The 20,885-nt window shown below is 36.2% G+C and overlaps 2 protein-coding genes across 2 annotated transcripts; both read left to right on the top strand.

Moving 5' to 3' along the window:
- Positions 1–69: 69 nt before the first annotated feature.
- mst1 (macrophage stimulating 1) lies at positions 70–13,190 on the top strand. Its single transcript, XM_084427087.1, has 18 exons — positions 70–186; positions 1,975–2,119; positions 3,229–3,344; positions 3,430–3,544; positions 4,307–4,443; positions 4,538–4,658; positions 5,059–5,177; positions 6,648–6,819; positions 6,912–7,042; positions 7,663–7,765; positions 7,976–8,112; positions 10,210–10,242; positions 10,330–10,444; positions 10,583–10,660; positions 10,746–10,892; positions 11,014–11,120; positions 11,712–11,851; positions 12,751–13,190. Exons 1-18 carry the CDS (start codon positions 132–134, stop codon positions 12,910–12,912), a joined length of 2,133 nt encoding a protein of 710 aa, XP_084283213.1. The 5' UTR covers positions 70–131; the 3' UTR covers positions 12,913–13,190.
- A 1,406-nt stretch (positions 13,191–14,596) lies between these two features.
- LOC311301761 (uncharacterized protein) lies at positions 14,597–18,872 on the top strand. Its single transcript, XM_084427095.1, has 6 exons — positions 14,597–14,735; positions 16,993–17,149; positions 17,235–17,318; positions 17,418–17,465; positions 17,874–17,906; positions 18,654–18,872. The coding sequence occupies exons 2-6, from the start codon at positions 17,045–17,047 to the stop codon at positions 18,732–18,734; spliced, it is 351 nt and encodes a 116-aa protein (XP_084283221.1). The 5' UTR covers positions 14,597–14,735; positions 16,993–17,044; the 3' UTR covers positions 18,735–18,872.
- Positions 18,873–20,885: the final 2,013 nt, after the last annotated feature.

Here is a 20,885-nt window from a genome sequence, read left to right as displayed (position 1 = left end):
TCAGCCGTCTTCATTGGGAAATGTCCCGTTCTGTCAGAGTAAACACACACCCCCTTCATCAGTTCATCAGTGGAGAAGAATCAAAGTCCCTCAGATGAGCTCTGCTGTTGGAGAAACGCAGCTCTTATACCATGATTTCACTCTTCTTTCTCACAGCGCTGGTGCTTTGGCCTGATGCAGTTCCTGGTAAGATCAATCCTCTCAGAAATAATAGTGTCTTTTCACATGGAGTGTTTTGAGTCATTCAATTTTGTGTTTTTTTAGACAAACAGAAACAGTGCGTAGCTCAAATCCCAAACAGCCAGAGAACATGTGTTACTCCTTACAAGTATTTACCATGGTAATGGTTTACCATGGTAAATACTTCTACTCAAACACCAAACTATGGTTAAAGATCCTATAATAATTCATTATGATTTTATAGTTATAATAAATAATTCAAATAACTGCAGTACTGTATTTTAGCTAAAACTACAGTTACCATGGTATATTTTGTAAGGAACTCCGTCGATTGATCCATATAAACAAAGTTTATTTAAATATGATGTTTTAAATATAATATTTCAGTTGAGTAACTCTGACAAACAAAGTCAAAATGTGGAAATACCATGGTAAATGAATGTGATTCAGTGCCATATATGATATGAAAGAAAATGGTATTTCTATCACTTCCAAAGTACTCTTGTAAGCAAATGAAATTGTGGCAAAGTCACGTTTTTTTTTTTGGTCATGCACACAGGCACATGTTCATATGGTGTGTGTAATGGATTTAAACACAAGCATATGTGTTACAGCTGTGTCAGAATGTGTTTACTGTGGAGTTATTTGGGCATCACTGCGTGATCGTGTCATGCCACTGGGAATTTTGTGAAACAGATGTAGTTTACAGATCCAAAGGTCATGTGTGTTTAAGCACCTCTGGTCACACAACATTACAGCGGCCGGCACAAAACGGATCATGAAGAGTTTCTGGATTCACTAATAATAATGTGGCAAAACGTTTTTTTTTTTCATGTTTATGGACATGCACTGTAAAAATGTTTTACAATAAGGTTTCATTATACTTTAGTTAACATGAACTAACAATGAACAATACTTCTACAGCATTTAAAAATGTTGGGTTGTTTTAACCCAATTTTGGGTCAAATATGGACAAACCCAGCCGTTGGGTTACCTTTTTTAATTGCATTTTTAATCCAGTGTTTGGGTTTGTCCATATTTGACCCAAAACTGGGTTAAAACAACCCAGCATTTTTTAGAGTTAATGTTAATTTCAACATGTACTAATATATTATTAAAATCAGAAGTTGTATTTGTTTACATTAGTTAGTCACTAACATGAACAAACCATGAACAACTGTATTTCTATTAACTAACATTAACAAAGATGAATAAATACAGTAACAAATGTAGTGATCCTTTTTAGTTCATGTTAGTTAATACATTAACTAGTGTTAACAAATGAGACCTTATAGTAAAGTGTTATAATTCATTAGATTTTAGACAGCATTGTTTTCATTTAATAACTGACACTGAAAGAGTTTTTTTTTGTTTTGGGAGTTTTAAGAGTTTCAACTTGATTTTTATTTATTATTAATTATATCCAAAGTGGTAAAAAATTTTTTTTTTTTTTTAAACATTATCTGAATAGCATGGTAAATAAATATAGTACCAGTATATATCAAAGTATATACAACTTTTATTTTAAAGCTATGAGGAGGAGAACTGCTTTATAGATTAAATGAACTAATGTAATAATTGATGAACTGAATCAACACTGAACTGACTTCAGCTGAACAACGACACTATTTTCTTTTAGAGCTGCTGTATGTTTGAATCATTGAATCATGTTCCTGTTATCACTGCTTTGATACAATCTGTATTGAATAAAGCGCTATAGAAATAAAGGTGTGTTGACTTAAAGCATGTTGGCAGTAGTGACTACAGTTCATCCGTTCTGATGTGTTTTAACAGCACACCGCAGCGCACTCAATGATTTCCAGAGATCTGAGGGGAGAGAGCTGGTTCTGAAATCCTGGAACGTAAACCGTCTGACGGAACTTCCGGGAATCACTTTGGAGGATTGTGCTAAACGCTGCACAGAGAGTCCAGAATGCAGGTCTCGTGTCCTCACTTTTATTTACAATTGAATGGAAATGTGTTCATTTAAATTTATATTAAATGTAATTAGTTGTTTCGGGGGGAGGGGTTTGTCTCACTTAATTAGGACTTTAGTACACTATACACTTTTCAGAATTATGTTGTCTTTTGCAATTTAAAATATATTAACTTTAACAAATAACACACTACAGTTAAAAATTATAATCAAAGTTTAAAGCTTGACAAATGATTAATAAAACGTTGATTTAAAATGCACTTTAAAGTAAAACTTTGAATTTGACATTATTACAAACTGCACTTTTTAAAACTGTCATGAAAGTGTAATATATTAAAGGGGTGGTATAATGCCCTTTTCACTAGAGGTAAAATAAGTGTCTGATGTCCCCAGAGTGTGTATGTGAAGTTTTAGCTCAAAATACCCCACAGATATTTTTCATAGCATGTTAAAATTGTCACTTTTTGAGGGTGAGCAAAAACGCACCGTTTTGTGTCTGTCCCTTTAAATGCAAATGAGCTGCTGCTCCCGGCACAGGGGGCGGAGCTTCAACAGCTCTTGTGTTAGCAAAAACATTTTGCCTTTTATGTTCAAACCGGAGTCAGACAAAGATTGAGACACTCAAGAAGTGACAACATGTAGACAACATTTCTGAATGGTTAGTTGATGAATTTATGTAGCTTGTCATGATAATCTATAAATCACGTTCCCTGGGGGCGGGGTTTATGTAAATTCTAGGGTTAGTGATGTCACTAACCCGGGAAGAATGTTGTGTAGTCCCTACCAGCCATTTGTTGTAGTCCTTAAAAAGCGATTTCTTTAAAAGCAAATATCTCCCTTTGCTTTGAACTTTGAGCATTGTAACTTTGCAGATGTTGTTTATGCTCAAACAGCAACATTACACACTTACTAAAGTTAGAAAAGTGAAATCATAATCAACCACCCCTTTAATATATTATCTGTAAGATTTATTTTTAAATTTGAAATACACTACAAGTGCACATTCAATATATTTAAGCACACTTTTTTCACAAGGGAATACAATTTTTATTCTTATTTTTTTACAATAAGTATTTGTGTGAAGCTTTCTGACAAAAATGTGAACTTTACAGAGCTTTCAATTATGAGTTTCGTCCATCTGTGGTGTGTAAACATCTGCCCTGGGTGGGCGACGGAGACAATGCAGACGTCAAGAGAAACGTGAACTGTGACCTATATGAGATGAAAGGTGAAAAATCGCTTCTCGAAATGTGTTTCAGTAGATTTTGTCGGTTACATAAAGTATCAGAAAGTTAATGTTCTCCTGTACTCAGTCTATGTAAGGAAGTGCATCGTGGGTAAAGGAGAAGACTATCGAGGGAAAGTGTCGACGACTATGAGTGGACGAACATGTCAACAGTGGTGGTCGAAATTCCCTCATGACCACAGGTATGAGTCAGACATCATGTATAATATGTCACAAAAATGTAGCTTTATGTGTTTTTTATTATTTATTTGTAAGACAGCAATACTTGCAGTGGTCTCGAAAGGACACTTTTAAACCTGTCTGAATGTCATTGCATTAGATACAAAATATCAAGCCAAGTTGCATCTGCAAACAAATGATGAACAAGCTTTTCTCAGAATTAAGAATTAAGCATGCACTGATAAATCATGCACATTAAGATTGCAATATTGTTTTTTAAGAAAGTAAATAGGATGTTTTGAAACTTGAGTCTCTCATGCTCACTAAGGCTGCATTTATTTCATTAAAAATGCAGTAAAAACAGTAATATTGTGGAAAATGATTACAATTTAAAGTAACTGCTTTCTATTTTAATATATTTTAAAATGTAATTTATTCCAGTGATCAAAGCTGAATTTTCAGCATCATTGCTCCAGTCTTCAGTGTCACTCACATGATCCTTCAGAAATCATTCTAATATGATGATTTGATGCTCAAGAAACATTTCTGATTATTATCAATGTTGAAAACAGTTGCTTAATATTTTTGTGGAAACCATGATACATGTTTTTTTTTTTGTTTTTTTTTGCATTTATTTTAAATAGAAACCTTTTGTAACATTATAAATGTCTTTACTGACACTTTTGATCAATTTAATGCATGCTTGCTGAATAAACAGTAGTGTATGTGTATATATATATTTCTCTTTGGTTCTTATAATGATATTAGAGTGATGTTTGGAATAGATGGACTCCGTCTTCTACTAATGGCCTGGAGCTGAACTATTGTCGTAATCCAGATGGAGACCGCATCGGCCCATGGTGCTACACGACTGACCCTGAACGCAGATATGAGAGCTGCGACATCCCTCAGTGCAAAGACGGTGAGGTTCGATACTCAGACTGGCAGCACACTGTCATTTTAAGAGCGTTTTCACTTGCACAGTTATAAGTGATGTTTGTGTGTTTCTGCATTAGAGGTGTGCATCACATGTAATGGAGAAGACTACAGAGGTCAGGTGGATCACACGGTGAACGGTAAAGAGTGTCAGAGATGGGACCAGCAGTATCCTCATCAACACATCTACCAGCCAGAAAAGTAAATATAACATAACCATGTACCGTAGCCCTAAAGTCACACTTACAGACGACATGAAACAGAAGATGAGATAGTCTTTTCCTCTCAGTTGTGACGTATATCCGAGTGAAACGGATTCTGGGACAAGAAAAAATATTATATGTTAAATGTTAATGTCAATATTCCATAAAAATAAGAATGGTTAATTTTGATTTCATGGTGATTTTAATAATGTCAGAATGTAATTGCATTGGATGAAAGAATATCATGTCTGTGTCTGCGCTCAAATGCTGCAGAAGCAACTGCAATTTTAGGAACCATTTTTTGCACTGAATTATAATCAACTGGTGTTGCAGTAATTTTTAGTGGATGCTGAAATAATAATGTAAAACGTCTTTGTACCTGATGTTTGTGTAACCAGATATCCTGATAAAAGCTTGGATGATAACTATTGCCGTAACCCGGACGCGTCTCCGGTGCCCTGGTGCTACACCACTGACCCGATGGTGGAGAGAGAGAGCTGTGATATACGCAAGTGCCGTGAGTATTTCTGATCCTCACCACGAGGAGAAATGTTTCATTTCATAGAAGTCTACAATTAAATGTTTCTTATAGGGTTTGTTTTTTAATTGCATGACTTTTGGTGTTTACTTTGTTTCCGGCATGAAGATAACCTTGCAGCTGATAATAAATAAATGATTAAATAAATAAAATGTGTGATTTTATAAGCCTCAAAAACTAATACTGCACTGGTAAAACCACTATACTATAACAAAACATTAGCAATATCTGTGTTGCTTGGATAAAAGTTTATCTTGTTTGAATTTTTCAGTTGTCATCAAAGTAAGAACATGCATTTTATAATAATTTGTAGCAATATCTGAAGAAAAGGTTCTATATAGAACCTTAAAGAGTTCCATCAGGCACTTCATTCATTAATTTAGTTTTTAATTGTAATACAATTTTATGAATGAAGCAGCTTGTAAACATAGTTGAAATAACCCATTAAACATGAAAGCATTATGCAATCATTAGTCCTTTTCACACTGCGCTTAACCCCGGGTTATCGTCGTTCTAAACCCTGCATTTAACCCTGGGTAAAGAAAGCTTTCACAGCTGTAATTTAGACGCGGGGTTAGCACCACTTTTTACCCAGGGTTATGAGCAAGGCTTTTAGCACTGCTTTTGTGACGGTGTTCATAGCCCTATAGAAGACATTTCCCCTTATATAGAATCTTTTGGGCTTAAAGGGTTCTTTATACAATTGAGTCGAGAACCCTAGGGTTCTGTACTGATCCTTACTGAACTTTTTTTGGAAGAGTATGATATAGTTAGAGCATCTGACCAGCCGCAGGAGTTAAACAGCCAAACCTTGACCTCTTTGGTTTTATCATTCTTTATAAGATAAAGAGTGTAAACAGAAGCACTTTACATGCAGGATATACAGTACGGTTAGCGTAGGCTTTGTGAAGAAATAAAACACATGAGGTCCACGTGTCCATGAGAGCTTAGTTTAAAAGTCAAAGTTTCTAGAGACATACTTTAACTTGAACAAATACATTCTCCTAAGTCTGTTTTTCAAACAGTTTTGATGCAAAGTCAACTTTAAAATGCTTGCGTAACACTAATAACCTTTAACAGTTGTTTGCATTCTGTTAGCAGTGCATGAATTTCAATCTCCATGCAAATCATTTGGATTATTATTCATTCATTCTGTTTAAAGGACACAGATCTTCATCTTCCCGAGGACATCACTGTCATTTCCAATCGCATCAGTGCTTTTCAAAGAGACAACTAAATAATCGAAAATCAGAAACTCGAGAGCACAACATTAATAGCAGTTTATTGCATTGGGTTCACAAGACGGACTACAGTATTATATGAATATGCAACGACTGATCCATCAGGAGCTTTAGAATATAGAGTTGGTAGGACAGCATCTGTCCATATCCTACTATACTACTAACTAAAGTCATTTTAACAAGTAGGTACTCTCCTTTCATCCTGCAGCCGAGTCTCCCAAGCGGCGTTCTCGCTCCGGCTACACCACTAACTGTTTTCGGGGTCGTGGAGAGGATTACAGGGGCAAAGTCAACGAAACAACCTCTGGAATCCCTTGTCAGCGCTGGGACGCCCAGAAACCCCACGAACACCCGTTCTTCCCCAAAACCTACGAGTGCAAGTGAGTCGAGAGGGGCTTGAATATGTCCTGAGAATCTATAGAACTGATTGTTGATTGTGACTTTTCTGTTTCTCTCCTCTTTCCACCTTTAGGGGTCTGGAGGAGAACTACTGCCGTAACCCGGACGGTTCGGAGGCGCCCTGGTGTTTCACGTCCATCTCTGACATGAGGACGGCTCTGTGCCTGCAGATCAAACGCTGCGCTGACGACATCGAGGCCGAGGGTACAGCTGGCGCCCACTAGTGATTAAAAACATCAACTGCACTTTCAGTTTTTAAAGAGACATTTTGACTGTGCTTTGTGGGAAGAGAAAACTTTGCAGAAAATCTCAGCTCACACTTCATAATGACTGTACATACTCTGCCGTTCAAAAGTCTGGGCTTTAAAAAAAAAGAAATGAATACTTTTATTCAGCAAGGACACATTAAATTGATCAAAGTGACAGAAAAGACACTTAAAATGTTTAAAATATTTCTATTTCAAATAAATGCTGTTCTTTTTAACTTTCTCTTTCCTGAAAAAAAATATGAAGCTGCACAACGGGTTTCAAAATTGATTTTGATGTTTCTCGAGCAGCAAATCAGGATATTAGAATGATTTCTGAAGGATCATGTGACACTGAAGACTGGAGTAATGATGCTGAAGATTCAGCTTCGATCACAGGAATAAATGACATTTTAAAATATATAATAAGTTATTTTATAGTGTAATATATATTTCACAATATTACTGTTTTTACTGTATTTTTGATCACATAAATGTAACATTGGTGAGCAGAAGAGACATCTTTTAAAACATTAAAGTGTTGTAAATAACCAGATTTTTTTTCCCTCCATAAACTAGATTGCTATAATGAAATCGGCAAAAACTATCGGGGTGTTGTCCGCAAGACACGTAAAGGTATTCTCTGCCAGAAATGGAGCGTCAATACACCTCACAAAACCAAGTAAGTCCAACAAATGTTCACCATAGGATCACACAAATGTATAAAGCGTGTATTATCCTATGGAAAATTACAAAGTTAAGTAAGTAAAATAAGTATAGGAATATAAATTTAACCGCAGAATTAAGCTTTCCATTCTTGTTTGTCTCATTTACAGCAGGTTTATTGCTGTATGACACATATTCAAGATAATTTATGGACATATATTTGCAGGATAAACCCCGAAACACACCCAGAGGCCAATCTGACCGACAACTACTGCAGGAACCCTGACGGAGACCACCACGGACCCTGGTGCTACACCTCTGACCCCAAGACTGAATTTGACTACTGTGCCATCAAGCAGTGTGGTAAAGTTACCGTGTTTTTAGATGCTCTTTTCAGTCTAATTCAGTCATTTCTGCTCTTTTAGCCTCTAATAACCAGACCCACACAGGATCTGTGAGCAGAAGTTTAAGGGCCAGATTTACTAATCAGGGCAAATTAGTGTGAGAGCGCAATTAATGAACACAGACGCAGTCAGATCATTTACATAATGACCAACACAATCTAACAAGAGTAGCGCAAATCAGTGTTTAGGAAAATAAGAGGAAAAAATTGGACAAAAGAGGTCCTACTATGCCATTTTACAAAGTCTTGTTTTTAGCATGTACTAGAATATGCTTTAATTCTTGATTGTAAAAAAACAACAACAAAAAAACATTATTTTTAACATATTTTACATTATTACAGCACCTCAGTCTTGATTCGAACGCAGCATTCAGTTCTTGTTTCTTGTTCCGAAATATGAAATGTGCTGTGATTGGTTAGCTGGCCCAGTGTGTTGTGATTGGCACCGCGTGTTCAGGAAATGTCACACCTCTTACCATAACCACGAGTTTCATCTGCTCAGGTGTAAATATTAAGGATGCCGTCAAACAAATTGTTTTTGTTTTTTTTGTAATTTTCTTATACATTTTTAGAAAGGTTATACACCATTTAATCATGATATTTGTTGGAAAACTATGGTAATGCAAACAGTAACTGATCACAAAACCAAGGTTAATTTTCCGAACCGTCTTAGAAAAGCGAGAGCTTACAGAAGCTAAAGTAAACACCACATTAATACTGTAATGTTAGTTAGCAGGCTAGCGGAGGCAAAGCTCTGCCCTTTGTTTACATCATAGCAACTACATAAAACTTATAATTGGAACTGTTAATAGAAAACTCAACTACAAATAATAAGACATACTTACAAGTTGTGATCCATAAACAACAGATTGGCCCCTACAAAGTGGGAACTGCTCTATTTCAGGAGAAGCTTTTGTGTGTAGCCTGATTCGTTGAATTTAATAAAAAAAATTATGGTAAGTGGTTGCACACAATTGATTTTAGCTACATTTAAACAAATGCATTAAGTTGAACTTATTCAATTTTAGTTCAACTTAATACATTTGTTTAAATGTAGCTTAAATCAATTGTGTGCAACCACTTACCATAAAAAAAATTGATTAAATTCAACGAATCATTTTTTTCAGTGTAGGTTCTGGAAGCTGTTCCCCGTAAAATGTGCAGCACACAGATAAACGTTGTCAATTTGGACCACTCTAGGTTTGTCAGAAGGTCAAACAAGTGAGTTTTGGAAACGTGGTGGACAAAACAGCGTCTCTATGACATAGCGACAACACTGATTTTTTTAATGCAGCTCAACCGGGCCTTGCACCTTTTTTTGCGTATTCCGTGGGCGGGGATTATTTAAATGAGTAACATTATGACTTCACAAAGCCCGGAAAAAAACGCGTTGTAGTCCAAATGAGTCCTTCGCTCTAGTTCTTGGAAAGTGGATTCTGTTAAATAAAATATCTCCCTTTGGAGTGGACTTTGAGCTTTGTAACCTTGCAGATCTTTTTTCATCAATATTACACACTAACTAAAGTTGAAAAAGTTGAAAAGCATAGCATAGCTTTAGACATGCTTTTTTTTTGGGCCGTTAAATAATGGCGCAAATACCAGTAAATTGACGAGCGCAAACCTTAGTAAATCACCTTTTGTGATTCATTTGAATACACTCCTCGCATAAATTTAGCATCTGAAAGGGAAACTTGCAACTAAAAATGCAACTTGAACCTACAAATGCATGTGCAATAAGGTCATTTGCAAAAATAACTGTGCCCATGCCTTTTCAGCGCTAATTTTTCACTCCGTGACTTTAGTCAATCCTGAAAGTAGTTTTTTAACGCCAAAAACAGAGTCTGCGCTGGCGCAAGCTGTTAGTAAATCTGGCCCTATAAATGGAGAAATGTGTGAAATGAGATATTTTTGTGAAATTCTGCAAGCACAATTATTAATAATTTTATGTATTTATAATTATTTATAATAGTTTTTTTTAGAATTATACATTGATAATAGTAATAATAACTAATAATGTATTATTATTATTTTCTGTGTATTCCTTTATATTGTAATAGCTGGAGAGAAAGTGCCAATCATCGGACCAACAAGTAAGTCAAAAACATTATACAGAGAGTAGTACAGACTCTGATGTGTGCAATTGTGCTTCTAATATAATAATCTATGTGTGTAAACAGCGGAGGTTGTGTTTAACGAGTGTGGAAAGCGTGACGACCGTCGTGTCAAGTCCAAGTTAAGAATAGTGGGCGGCACACCTGGAAACTCTCCCTGGACCGTCAGCCTTAGAGACCGGTTAGTCTTACTATTTTTTTGCCCAAATATGTCACTTTATGGAAGTAAAATAGGTTCATGAACAGTGTTTATTGTAAGCACAAATATTTCGAGCCACTGTATGTATTCTGAGCTGATTAAATCTCCTTATCTTCACAGGAAAGGAAATCACTTCTGTGGAGGTTCTCTGGTTAATTCTGAATGGGTCATCAGCACCAAGCAATGCTTCTCTTCCTGGTAACTCACAGTCTGCAGTGATTCATAGCTGGACAGTACGGGCGTTTTAATAAATGTTTACGTGCTTGTTTGTGATTGTATGCAGTTACGTCGAGCTCACAGGATATAGTGCTATGATGGGCACCTTGTTCCGTGATCCAAAGGAAGGAGAACCAGACAGACAAACCATTGCTCTCACCAAGATCGTCTGCGGCCCGTCTGAATCTCACCTGGTCATGCTTCAGCTAGAAACGTACTTCATACCACACACAAACACATTTACACATGCTTTGGTTCCACCGCGGGTTTTGGACGTGTACCATGGTATTCTTTAAAGTATTCTAATAGAGACATATGTCACTCTTCTCCTGCAGTCCTGCCCAGTTTAACGACCGAGTGTCTCAAATATGTCTTCCTCCTGAGCGCTACATCGTGCCAGAGGGAACCGTCTGTGAAATTGCTGGTTGGGGAGAAACAAAAGGTGATAAAAAATCAATTGTACTCTTTTATTCAGCATAAATGCTGTTCTACTGAACTTTTTATTCATCAAATGTATCACCGTTTCCACAAAAATATCTTGAGCAGCAAATCATCATATTAGAATGATTTCTGAAGGATCATGTGACACTGAAGACTGGAGTAATGATGCTGAAAATTCAGCTTCGATCACAGAAATAAATTACATTTTTTAATATATTACAATAGAAAGCAATTATTTAAAATTGTAATAATATTTGGCCGTGCAAATGTTTGTTCAGCAGAGAGGATGATGTACCGCTGAAAATGTTTATTTACATTTTTCCAAAGTAGGAAGCTAGAAATTCTGACTTTATGAAATTCTGAAGAATTGAATAGAAGACAATATTAAAAGCATGTAATTGGCTGGGATGTTTTTCGTTTTGTGCATCATTTTCACTCTCAATGTGCACAAAAAAAAAAAAAGCTAGACATGCATAGTGTCCGGTTAGATGTAAAATCTGATGCTGAAAATATTGTTTTTTGGATCTCCATCTACCCAGTTATGCATCCTTTCCTTCCCACCATTGATCTTTCCTTCTTCTCTCTCTCTCAGGAAAGGGGGATGAAACTGTTCTGAATGTGGCTCAGATGCCTGTACTGAGCAATAAAGACTGTAACCCATATTTCAAGGGTCGTGTCCGTGAGAATGAGATGTGCACCATGCCGTTCCAGGCTGGAGTGGGCGCCTGTGAGGTACTGATGTGCTGACCTGTTGCTTGTGCTGTGCTTTTATGGCCTTTTAACACCATACAAGTTGCGATAGTCTTTTCTTCCCTATCATGACGCATATCAGAGTGAAACGGCATCTGGAACAAGAACAAATGTTCTTGGAAAGCTCGAAAAAGGGAAGTTATTTTGATTAAAGATTACGAGACACGTTAATTAAAAAAAATTATGTTGTGTGCGGATAAATCATTTATAATAAATACTGCCATATAATTCCATAAAAAACAATAATTGTCCAGTCTAAATTCATGGTGACTTTAAGAATCACTACATAATGAAAGCTTTGCTGTATAATTTGAAAACAAATATGACTTGATGTGAGTTGTGATTCATGTGTAAAGACCAGTGCTTCTCAAAAGACAGTCTGTTCTGACATGAAACAGCAGGGCTAAATGCAAATAATAACTGCAACTGCACACATAATCATAGTTAGTAAATAAATAAGCTTTTTTTTTAATTTTTTTTTTAGAAATGCATCCCATATTATTCGTTGTTGATGTCAAAGGCTGTGTGTCTAATCAAACTTAATTATTTGTACTCAGTATTTTGATAAATTCATCAGTCTTTTGGTAAAATATTTGGTGGGATTTTTTTTATTTTTTTTAAGCATTTTTGTATGATAAACATGTAAAATCTGGATGTAAAACTTGCACTGATCTAGATGCTGCTTAGCTTGCAAAAAAACTTGCAAAATGTGCGTTTAAAAGTGAAGCATTTAGTGCTTCAAACATTTCCTTTCTATGCATTTGTGCGGCTACACGAGTTACAAGTTCTGCTTTTGCAATAGATGTGAGTGTGGATTGTGAAATGAGTAAGATGTGCTGTGTGCAGGTGCACTGTAACGTTCCTCTTTTTCGCTCTTTCAGAGAGACTACGGTGGCCCTCTGGCCTGTCAGAACAGCGACTGTTGGGTTCTAGAGGGAGTCATCATACCCATGCGCCGCTGCGGACACACAGGACAACCGAACATCTTCATCCGTGTGTCTGTTTATGTGGATTGGATTAAGAAGGTCATGGAGATGACCTAGCTGACAGACCAGCTCATAACACAACACAACACAACTCACACATGACAGCAACATGACTACAAGACGTTTCACACTGCCTCATCTTCTAAAATATAAATATATTAAGTAGATGGAATGTAATATACTTAAAAACGTGTTTTTATAAGATTATGTAAGCATTTTTGTATCGTTCTGAATTTGGGGGCTTTAATTAACATTAAGATGTATGCTTGCAATTGTGGAACATATGAATATACAGGTGCACATACATTTACATTAAAACTGACATCTATACTGAACTTTGTAGAATTTATTATTAATAAAGTATTCAAAATTCAGTTTTTACCCTCCAACATTCCTCTAATGTCGTCCCACAGAATTACGATTAGTAATCCCAGTAATTTACTGCAGTTGTTACTGTATATATATAGAATCCTTTTAAAGGGTTTGTTCACCTCAAAATTGAAAAATGTTGAAGCTCCAAAAAGTGTATCCATCAATCATAAAAGTAATCCGTATGGCTCCAGGGGGTTAATAAATGCCTTCTGAAGCGAAGCGATGCGTTTTTGTAAGAAAATATCCATATTGGTGGATGCTGCACATTGATGGTGGTTCATCACAAGTTTAGTTTAACTGTATTATAATATCAATATCACATTTGCAAAATGCTTTTTGGGGACAAAAAGAACTTGCTTGTGAGATCTAGGTTATTGCTTAACTATATTGTTAGAAATAAAAAATCAGGAACTCATTATTAAGGCATTGTTTTCCCCCATAACTTCATTTTGGGGGGCATTTTTGTTCATTTTGATGGCATCATTCAGCTTGTCTGAGCTGGTGTGATTGAGTAGAGGCGGGGCTAATTAGCATATTCATGATGTGCATAATGGTACATTCAAGCTATTTTAGGCATTGAGAAATTATTTTCACAGGGGGAAAAAAACGTTTAAATTAGTCATTTTGATTATGAAAGATGATCAATTATTGACTGCAGGGGGACTTTATTTATATTGCATTATTTTTGTCATAAATACCCAAATTATAGGCTATGATATTGTTTTATATGGTAGTAGGTATCATCATCATGGAGCTACAATGATTTTTTTTTTACCAATATGTGAATTTCAGGCCTACCATAATGATTAAAACACAATAAAACAGAATCTATCTACTTCATAGATATGCCATGGTACTTTTAGGGACTTTTGTTAGTGCTTTCTCATTCTTCTGCTAGTGACTAATTTTTGTTTTCTTGAAATACTTTTTTAGGAGAAGAAAAAAGACCTGATTACTCATTCCTTGTCGCTATGGTCGTGTCATCACTGTAGCAAAGGGCTAATATTCTAGTAAATTATCAAACTGGTAACAGATCGTGTTGTCGGTGGTTTAGCAACTGCATTTTAAAGGGATTTTATGGGCGTCATGCTTGTGACGCGATGCAACAGACTGTACAAACAAGCCACCAAGTTAACCAATCAAAACAGCTGCCTCTGCGGCAAGAAAACGCGACGCGACGGCAGCATCCAGTCGACAAATGCGACGTTTGCAGGCAGCGTCGCGCTCGCTGGCGGTGTTGATGAGAGGAAGCGATTTAACCTGACATGAAAGATGCCATTACAAACAGCAAAAGAAGAACTGCAGAGCCTTGGCTAGAAGAAGACGAGCTAAAAGAAGCGTGGCGCTTCAGTTGAGTTCAGTTCTGAGAGAATGATTGACGTGAGTAGAGGAGGGCGGGGCCAGAAATGATGTCAATCATGTTATGTTGATGTACAGACTCGCGGTCTCATCACACGCGACGCCGCTGCTCCAGGTGAACGCAAAGTGCTGAGGACAACGTAAACAAGGTAAAGTGCTCTACACTAAATGTCAACTTATGACATTTTTTATTTTTTTAACATATCAGTTTTGTTAATGCTTAAGTTGTGTTGTTATGGTGATGAAATCTGAATATCTCAGATTTCATGTCAATAAAACGCAATGAGTTTTTAATATAGCCATGCTACAAAAGGACAGTACTGTACTTTTGGCACCTTTCTTAAAAAATTAAGAAATAGACGTAAATTAAGAAATAGAATTAAAAATACATTCAAAAAACGTTTTAGGCATGTACCATAGTAGCCTTCCATGTTATTCTTCAGAGTACCCTGGAGTGCCATATACATACCATGGTAAGTTTCAGTGCTATGGTATATATGAAAGTATGCCTGATTCTATCACTGTACAATGGTGCCACAGCCATAGTATGTTTTGTAAAAGAAGTGTACAGTATCAGAAAGTACTTTGTTGAATGCCATTCATGGTACACCAAAATATACATACCATATTGATCTACCATGGTATTTGCATCTTTAAAGAATACTAAGGAATTTCTGTGGTATATGCCCAAAAATGTCATTGCCATGGTACTATAAAAAACAAAACAAATAAACATTGTACATGATATTTTGTCCTCAAAAACATGGTAATCCCATGGTACTTGTAGTTACTTTGTTTTGTCACCTCTGTTGTTATGTTTATCTCTGACGTGTTCCTCTTCTCCGGCCGCTGAAGTTGTTGTAGTGTCTGTAATAATATTTTGTGTCTCCCTCTTTAAATGTTGCTAAGGATGTGTTTGCATCCTTAGGACACCGCAAAGCACGCTCGTTTCGCACTGTAGTTCACGACCGCCAGCTACATTTTTCTGTAGGTCTGAAAGTATGTGAAAAATGTGGGTTGTCGTAATTGCCCACCATATGGAAAAATATTTTAAAGACCACTGAAAACTCACTGAATAGCTAGTGTACCATTCCCTTCCATTCCAGATTTTTTTTTTTTTTATTTATAGTCCCTAATTTTTTACTATTTTATTTTTGTTGTGTTGGTATATGTTCAAAAACACCTGATAAACCAAACATGTGTCACTAGTACTACTATGGTACATTTGGGTACTTTTTTGTTAGTGTGTTCTCCCTGATACAAAAAGTACCTTATTATTACCACAAAATATGCATGGAGAAAACATGTTTTTTTGTCATCTACCACGATGGGAATTCTTTGAAGTACCTTACATTGACTTTTAAATACCGTTGCATATGAACATGCTAATCAAACAGTTCAATGGCACATGGTACTATTTTGGTAAAGCTTATTAGGTTTTCTTATTAGGAGTCACTGACACATAGTTTATAGTGTAGAGCGGTTAGTTATATATGCATGAGAGGAACATGGAAAGTTACGTTTCATGTGAATAGATGCCATTGAACAGGCTCCTAGAAGATCCCTCTCTGCCAGCAGGGGTTAAATAAGCTGTCATTGATGAAATTCATGTGTATATACATTCACAGCCAATAAATGACATATGATCATATGAACGTGTAGCCGTAGGATGAAGAGTCTACAGTGAATATGATGATATTGACTAGTAAATACTGAACACCTGAAATTACTCTTGTGTTTTCTTAGGTTTATATATATATATATGTATAGAGAGAGAGAGAGAGAGAGAGACTTTTATTTTTGAGGAATATCAAATTCTCACGCCCCAAGTTGTTACTGTTAAAACTATGACTAATGTCTGTGTCATTGTAGGAATGAGAAGATGTCAGAGCAGCAGTGCCTGTAGAAGATGAGAAGTTGATTATGAGACAGAGATTTTTGTTCAAATATAAAGTGACCGCGTTAAGCTACTTGCAGTGCATGACTGATGAGGACAAAGCGTAAAGTTATGATGCATTTTAACCTCTCACGCAACAAACCACTATGATTTTTATTTAGCTTAACTATTTGTTAGTTAAGTAGTTTGCCTGTTTTCATTTTAGGTGCAAGAATATGCAAAAAATTAAGTTTCATGCTAGTTTCATGCCTTTTGAATTTCCTTTCACATAATGAAATAACTTCAACTGAAATCAATATTTCTTATCTATTAATGTATTTATTTGGTTAGTAGCCATGTTATAAGTTGGGTAATGTGCAGTATATGTAAAATAAAGACCTCTCCTCACTTCATTTTGCAATACTGACTGTGCAAATGGTTGGCTTTTACACTAATTACAGGCTCTTTCTACATCCATCAAATTGTCCATTAACCATATCTCTCTCCATTTCTTCCTGTGTTCACTCAAGTCTCGTTCAGATTGTGTGTGTCCATGCATGTGTGAGGTGTTCTGGGGTCAGGATGGACGTGGAGGAGACCGATGCAGGTCAGATGGAGGCAGTGGCCCCAGAAGAAGAGGCACCAGCTCCCAAACGCAGCAGAGGACGACCTCGCAAACAACCACAGGTCAGAGAGATGCAATGATGGATGGATGGATGGATGGATGGATACTAAATAAATTGAGTTAAACCAAGTGAATTGATTCCCTCAGGAGCCTGTTGAACCCTCAGCTCCTAAGAGGCCGAGAGGAAGACCAAGAGGCAGTAAAAATAAAGGCCAGCGGGTCACAGCCAAAGTAAGACAACTTGCTGGAGTGCACCTCAACTTAAGCTCACTGCTTCTTGCTCAGACATGTAACATGCGCCCTCTTCCCTTCATCTGCTTTTGGATGCAGGTTGAGCCTCTGAGAGAACGAAGACCTCGAGGTAGACCACGAAAATGGGTGAGAATCACACACTTTCCTTCAAACTCTACAACGTACTGTACGACATGTTAAATTAGCAGCTGATTAACTCAAATATAACAGAATTTACATTCTAATAAAATACTTTTAAGTGCATTACACAAATATGAACACGTGACCTCAAAATATCATGAATTAGCATTTTTCTGCAGCTTTCAGCATTCATAAGTGGTCTGGATAGACTAGTAGAGTATGTCTCCATTGTTTAGGAAATTCTTTTTTCAATAATATGACCCCTTTTAATATGAAATCAAACATTACCCTATTTACCTGATTAGATGTTAATGTTAAGTGCACATGATTGCTTTATTCTTTCTTGTTAAATGTCCTGTTTCACTGTTTATGTGTTGAGTTGGCAGAAATGTATTTTTTCTCTCTAATTAATAGCCTCAGAAGACCATTCATCAGGAAGAACAGCAGGTAAAAAACAACATATATATATATATTATATATAACATTATTTATATATATACTTATTATCAATGTTGAAAACAGTTGTGCTGCTTCATATTTTTGTGGATAAATTTTTTTCAGGATTTTTTTGAAATAGAAATATTTTTTGAAACATTATGTTTTTGCTGTCACTTTAATGCATCCTTTCTGAATAAAAGTATTAATTTCTTTCAAAAAAAAAAATCTCAAAAAGATAAATTGTCATTTAACGAAGAAAGAGACATTTAATTGCTTGTCTACAGTTACAATGCTCACATTACAAGAATACGAGTGTTCATAGAAATGTTTTTCACCGATTTAAAGTGGGAAAGACTCGAATTAATAATGAAACTCGATTAGTCGAGTCGATTATTTTCATAACCCGTCATATTGATTCGTTTTTTTGCTGCCCTGCAACCCATAAAGAAAAAAATGAATAGCCGTGCATGATAAACATCTCATTCCGTTAAACACTTAATCCGATAAACCTGTCAATCAGTGACTGTCAAAAGTAAGAGGTCTTTTTGAAGTGAAACCCAGAAATGTGTTCAGAAACCGTTTAGAAACTCCCCGTTACTCAAACAATTCACAGGTTAGAACAGAACTAAATGACTCAGTGTGTTTAAGGGAAATCCAGTACGGCTCCTTACATTTTTTTGGTTTCCTGTCCCAACTGTCGTGATTCTCGGGTCACGCACACACATTCCTCATGCGTTCTCTGTCCCCTGCACCTAGGCCGCTGAAGGGGCGGAGTCAACCGAAGACCCGCCCACTCAGACTCCGCCTGCTGCGTTAACATCACAGGAGAGCGACTAGAGCTACCTCACTGATGACTGTGATACTTCGTCAGGGGTAATTCTCCATCTCAACTGCCTTCATGTACACTGTAAAAAAGGAAAACGTGCCAGTCCTCAAATTGCACCCAAAACGGAGGGCTCAGAATCAGACATGCATGCCCTTACTACATTTCTCATTTCAAAATCTTTATTGTGGACACCTGTCAGCAATTTACACTGCCATTTTATCACATCATCTTCTCCTTTATCATCATTTATCATGGATTCTTAAAGTTTGAACTGGTTTGCTTTCTTAAAACACATTTTTGTGCACAATTTTGGTGGCCAGACTCCGTAGTACGTCTTAAAGCCCGTTCACACCAAGAACAAGAGCTATAATGATAACCTTATTAGCGTCCACCTTATTTGTCGTCTGCCAATTTAATGCTCAAGCTCTTTAAAGCAGGATGGATTCTGATTGGCTGTCGATGTTTTTATCGTTCATCAGCTGGAAGAAAAATGGATCTGAAAGTTATTCCAACGATATTGTTTCTCTGTGTCGTTATCGTTGTATTTGTGGTGTGAACTGCTGTTCTTTTATATGAACTAAATCTTTATTTTTTATCATTAAAGTTCTTGTCCTTGGTGTGAACTGGGCTTTTATCACTTCAAAAATGACAACAAAAAACATGAACTTGTTTTGTTCAAGACATTTATTTAATGTTCAAGATCTTGGGATTTAAAAATCAGTGCACCGCAAAATCATCTCTGTGTGTGGTGATGCCTGATGATGGGTTATATTAAGTTTGTTTAATCATGTACTTCTCAGGATTCTGGAAACATTATATTACCAAAGCTTGAAATTTTAATGTTGAAACAATTTTAATGATTAATCTTTTATTGTATAATTTCTTTTTATTGGGTAACACTTTACAATAAGGTTAACATTAGTTAACTACCTTAGTTAACATGAACTAAGAATAAACAATACTTCTATAGCATTTATTAATCTTAGTTCATATTAATTTCAGCATTTACTAATACGTTATTAAACTCAAAGGTTGTATTTGTTACCATTAGTTAATGCACTGTGAACAAAATGAACAGCTGTATTTGTATTAACCAACATTAACAAATGTATTGCTCATTGTTAGTTCATGCATGAACCTTATTGTAAAGTGTTGCCTTTTATTGTTTTAATTTAATGTTTACAGTGGAATGAATGGATTCTATCGTGTCTGTTTACACCAAACAGAAAGAATGACTTCATCAGTGATGTAAATGTTCAACAACAATCATCATAATTGTAATTCAGTACCTCGACACCAGAAACCTCAGTGAATTTGTTTGCTCACTCTACACAATGGCAACTCATTTGTTACAGTGAAATGCATATATTGTCAGTGCAGACTTTGGCACACTATATCATTTTGGCACTATATTTTCACAATTCGCTTTCTTTTTTTTTTTAATCGTCCAATCTAATTTTTACTGCTCTGAATTGTGTTATTGCGCTGATATGGGGGTGATTTTTACATGACTGATGTTTAAAGCATCTCCCATTGACAATACAGTTGTGTAACATATTACAGTTCATATACTGCAAAATGCTCTTAAAACAGGTAAAATGGTTCTTAGAATTCATTTCGAGAAAGAACTTTTTTCTTACGAGGAATTTTTTTATGTGAAGTCACCCAAGCATTGTTCAAAGGCATCATGGTAGGGGAGAGTGGGGTGATTTGTGCCAGGGGGGGGAAGTAGTTCCACCCTTGTTTCTCGAAAACCATAGAAGAAATTGGTCATGTGACCACATCATTTTGAAAAGCAATCACTACTCATCCTCCAAAGAAGAGAGACACATGGCATGAGAGTTAAGCATATTTTAGTGCAAAAAACTGTTTTTTCCCTTTCAAAGTTAAATTTCTATGATTAAGGTTTTTTGATTGTAGTGTCTGAACAATTATAGACAAGTTTGAAAACATTTCACACATGTTTTAGTGCTTTAGTAGGCTACACAATGAGTCTATACAGTTAGCATGATGTTAGCTCTTAACTGCTGGATCATGCTAGTTTTTCAAACTTGTGGGTCTGGGGTGATTTGTGCCAAAGGGCCTGGGTTAAGTTGTGCCAGATCCAGACCACCTAGACCTACATACTCACAGGGGATAATCTTGAGAAGTGAGGAGATGGG

Source organism: Rutilus rutilus, assembly GCF_951802725.1.
Source record: "Rutilus rutilus genome assembly, chromosome: 12".
Taxonomy (NCBI): Eukaryota; Metazoa; Chordata; class Actinopteri; order Cypriniformes; family Leuciscidae; genus Rutilus; species Rutilus rutilus.
This window is presented reverse-complemented; position numbering and strand designations above follow the sequence as displayed.

Excerpts from the sequence above, each read along its gene's own strand:
- LOC311301761 (XM_084427095.1), top strand. The coding sequence starts at position 17,045 with ATGGACGTGGAGGAGACCGATGCAGGTCAGATGGAGGCAGTGGCCCCA. Across the intron at positions 17,466-17,873 it reads GAGGTAGACCACGAAAATGG|CCTCAGAAGACCATTCATCA; the intron begins GTGAGAATCACA and ends TCTAATTAATAG. Across the intron at positions 17,907-18,653 it reads TTCATCAGGAAGAACAGCAG|GCCGCTGAAGGGGCGGAGTC; the intron begins GTAAAAAACAAC and ends CCCTGCACCTAG.
- mst1 (XM_084427087.1), top strand. The coding sequence starts at position 132 with ATGATTTCACTCTTCTTTCTCACAGCGCTGGTGCTTTGGCCTGATGCA. Across the intron at positions 187-1,974 it reads TTGGCCTGATGCAGTTCCTG|CACACCGCAGCGCACTCAAT; the intron begins GTAAGATCAATC and ends GTGTTTTAACAG. Across the intron at positions 10,661-10,745 it reads AAGCAATGCTTCTCTTCCTG|TTACGTCGAGCTCACAGGAT; the intron begins GTAACTCACAGT and ends GATTGTATGCAG.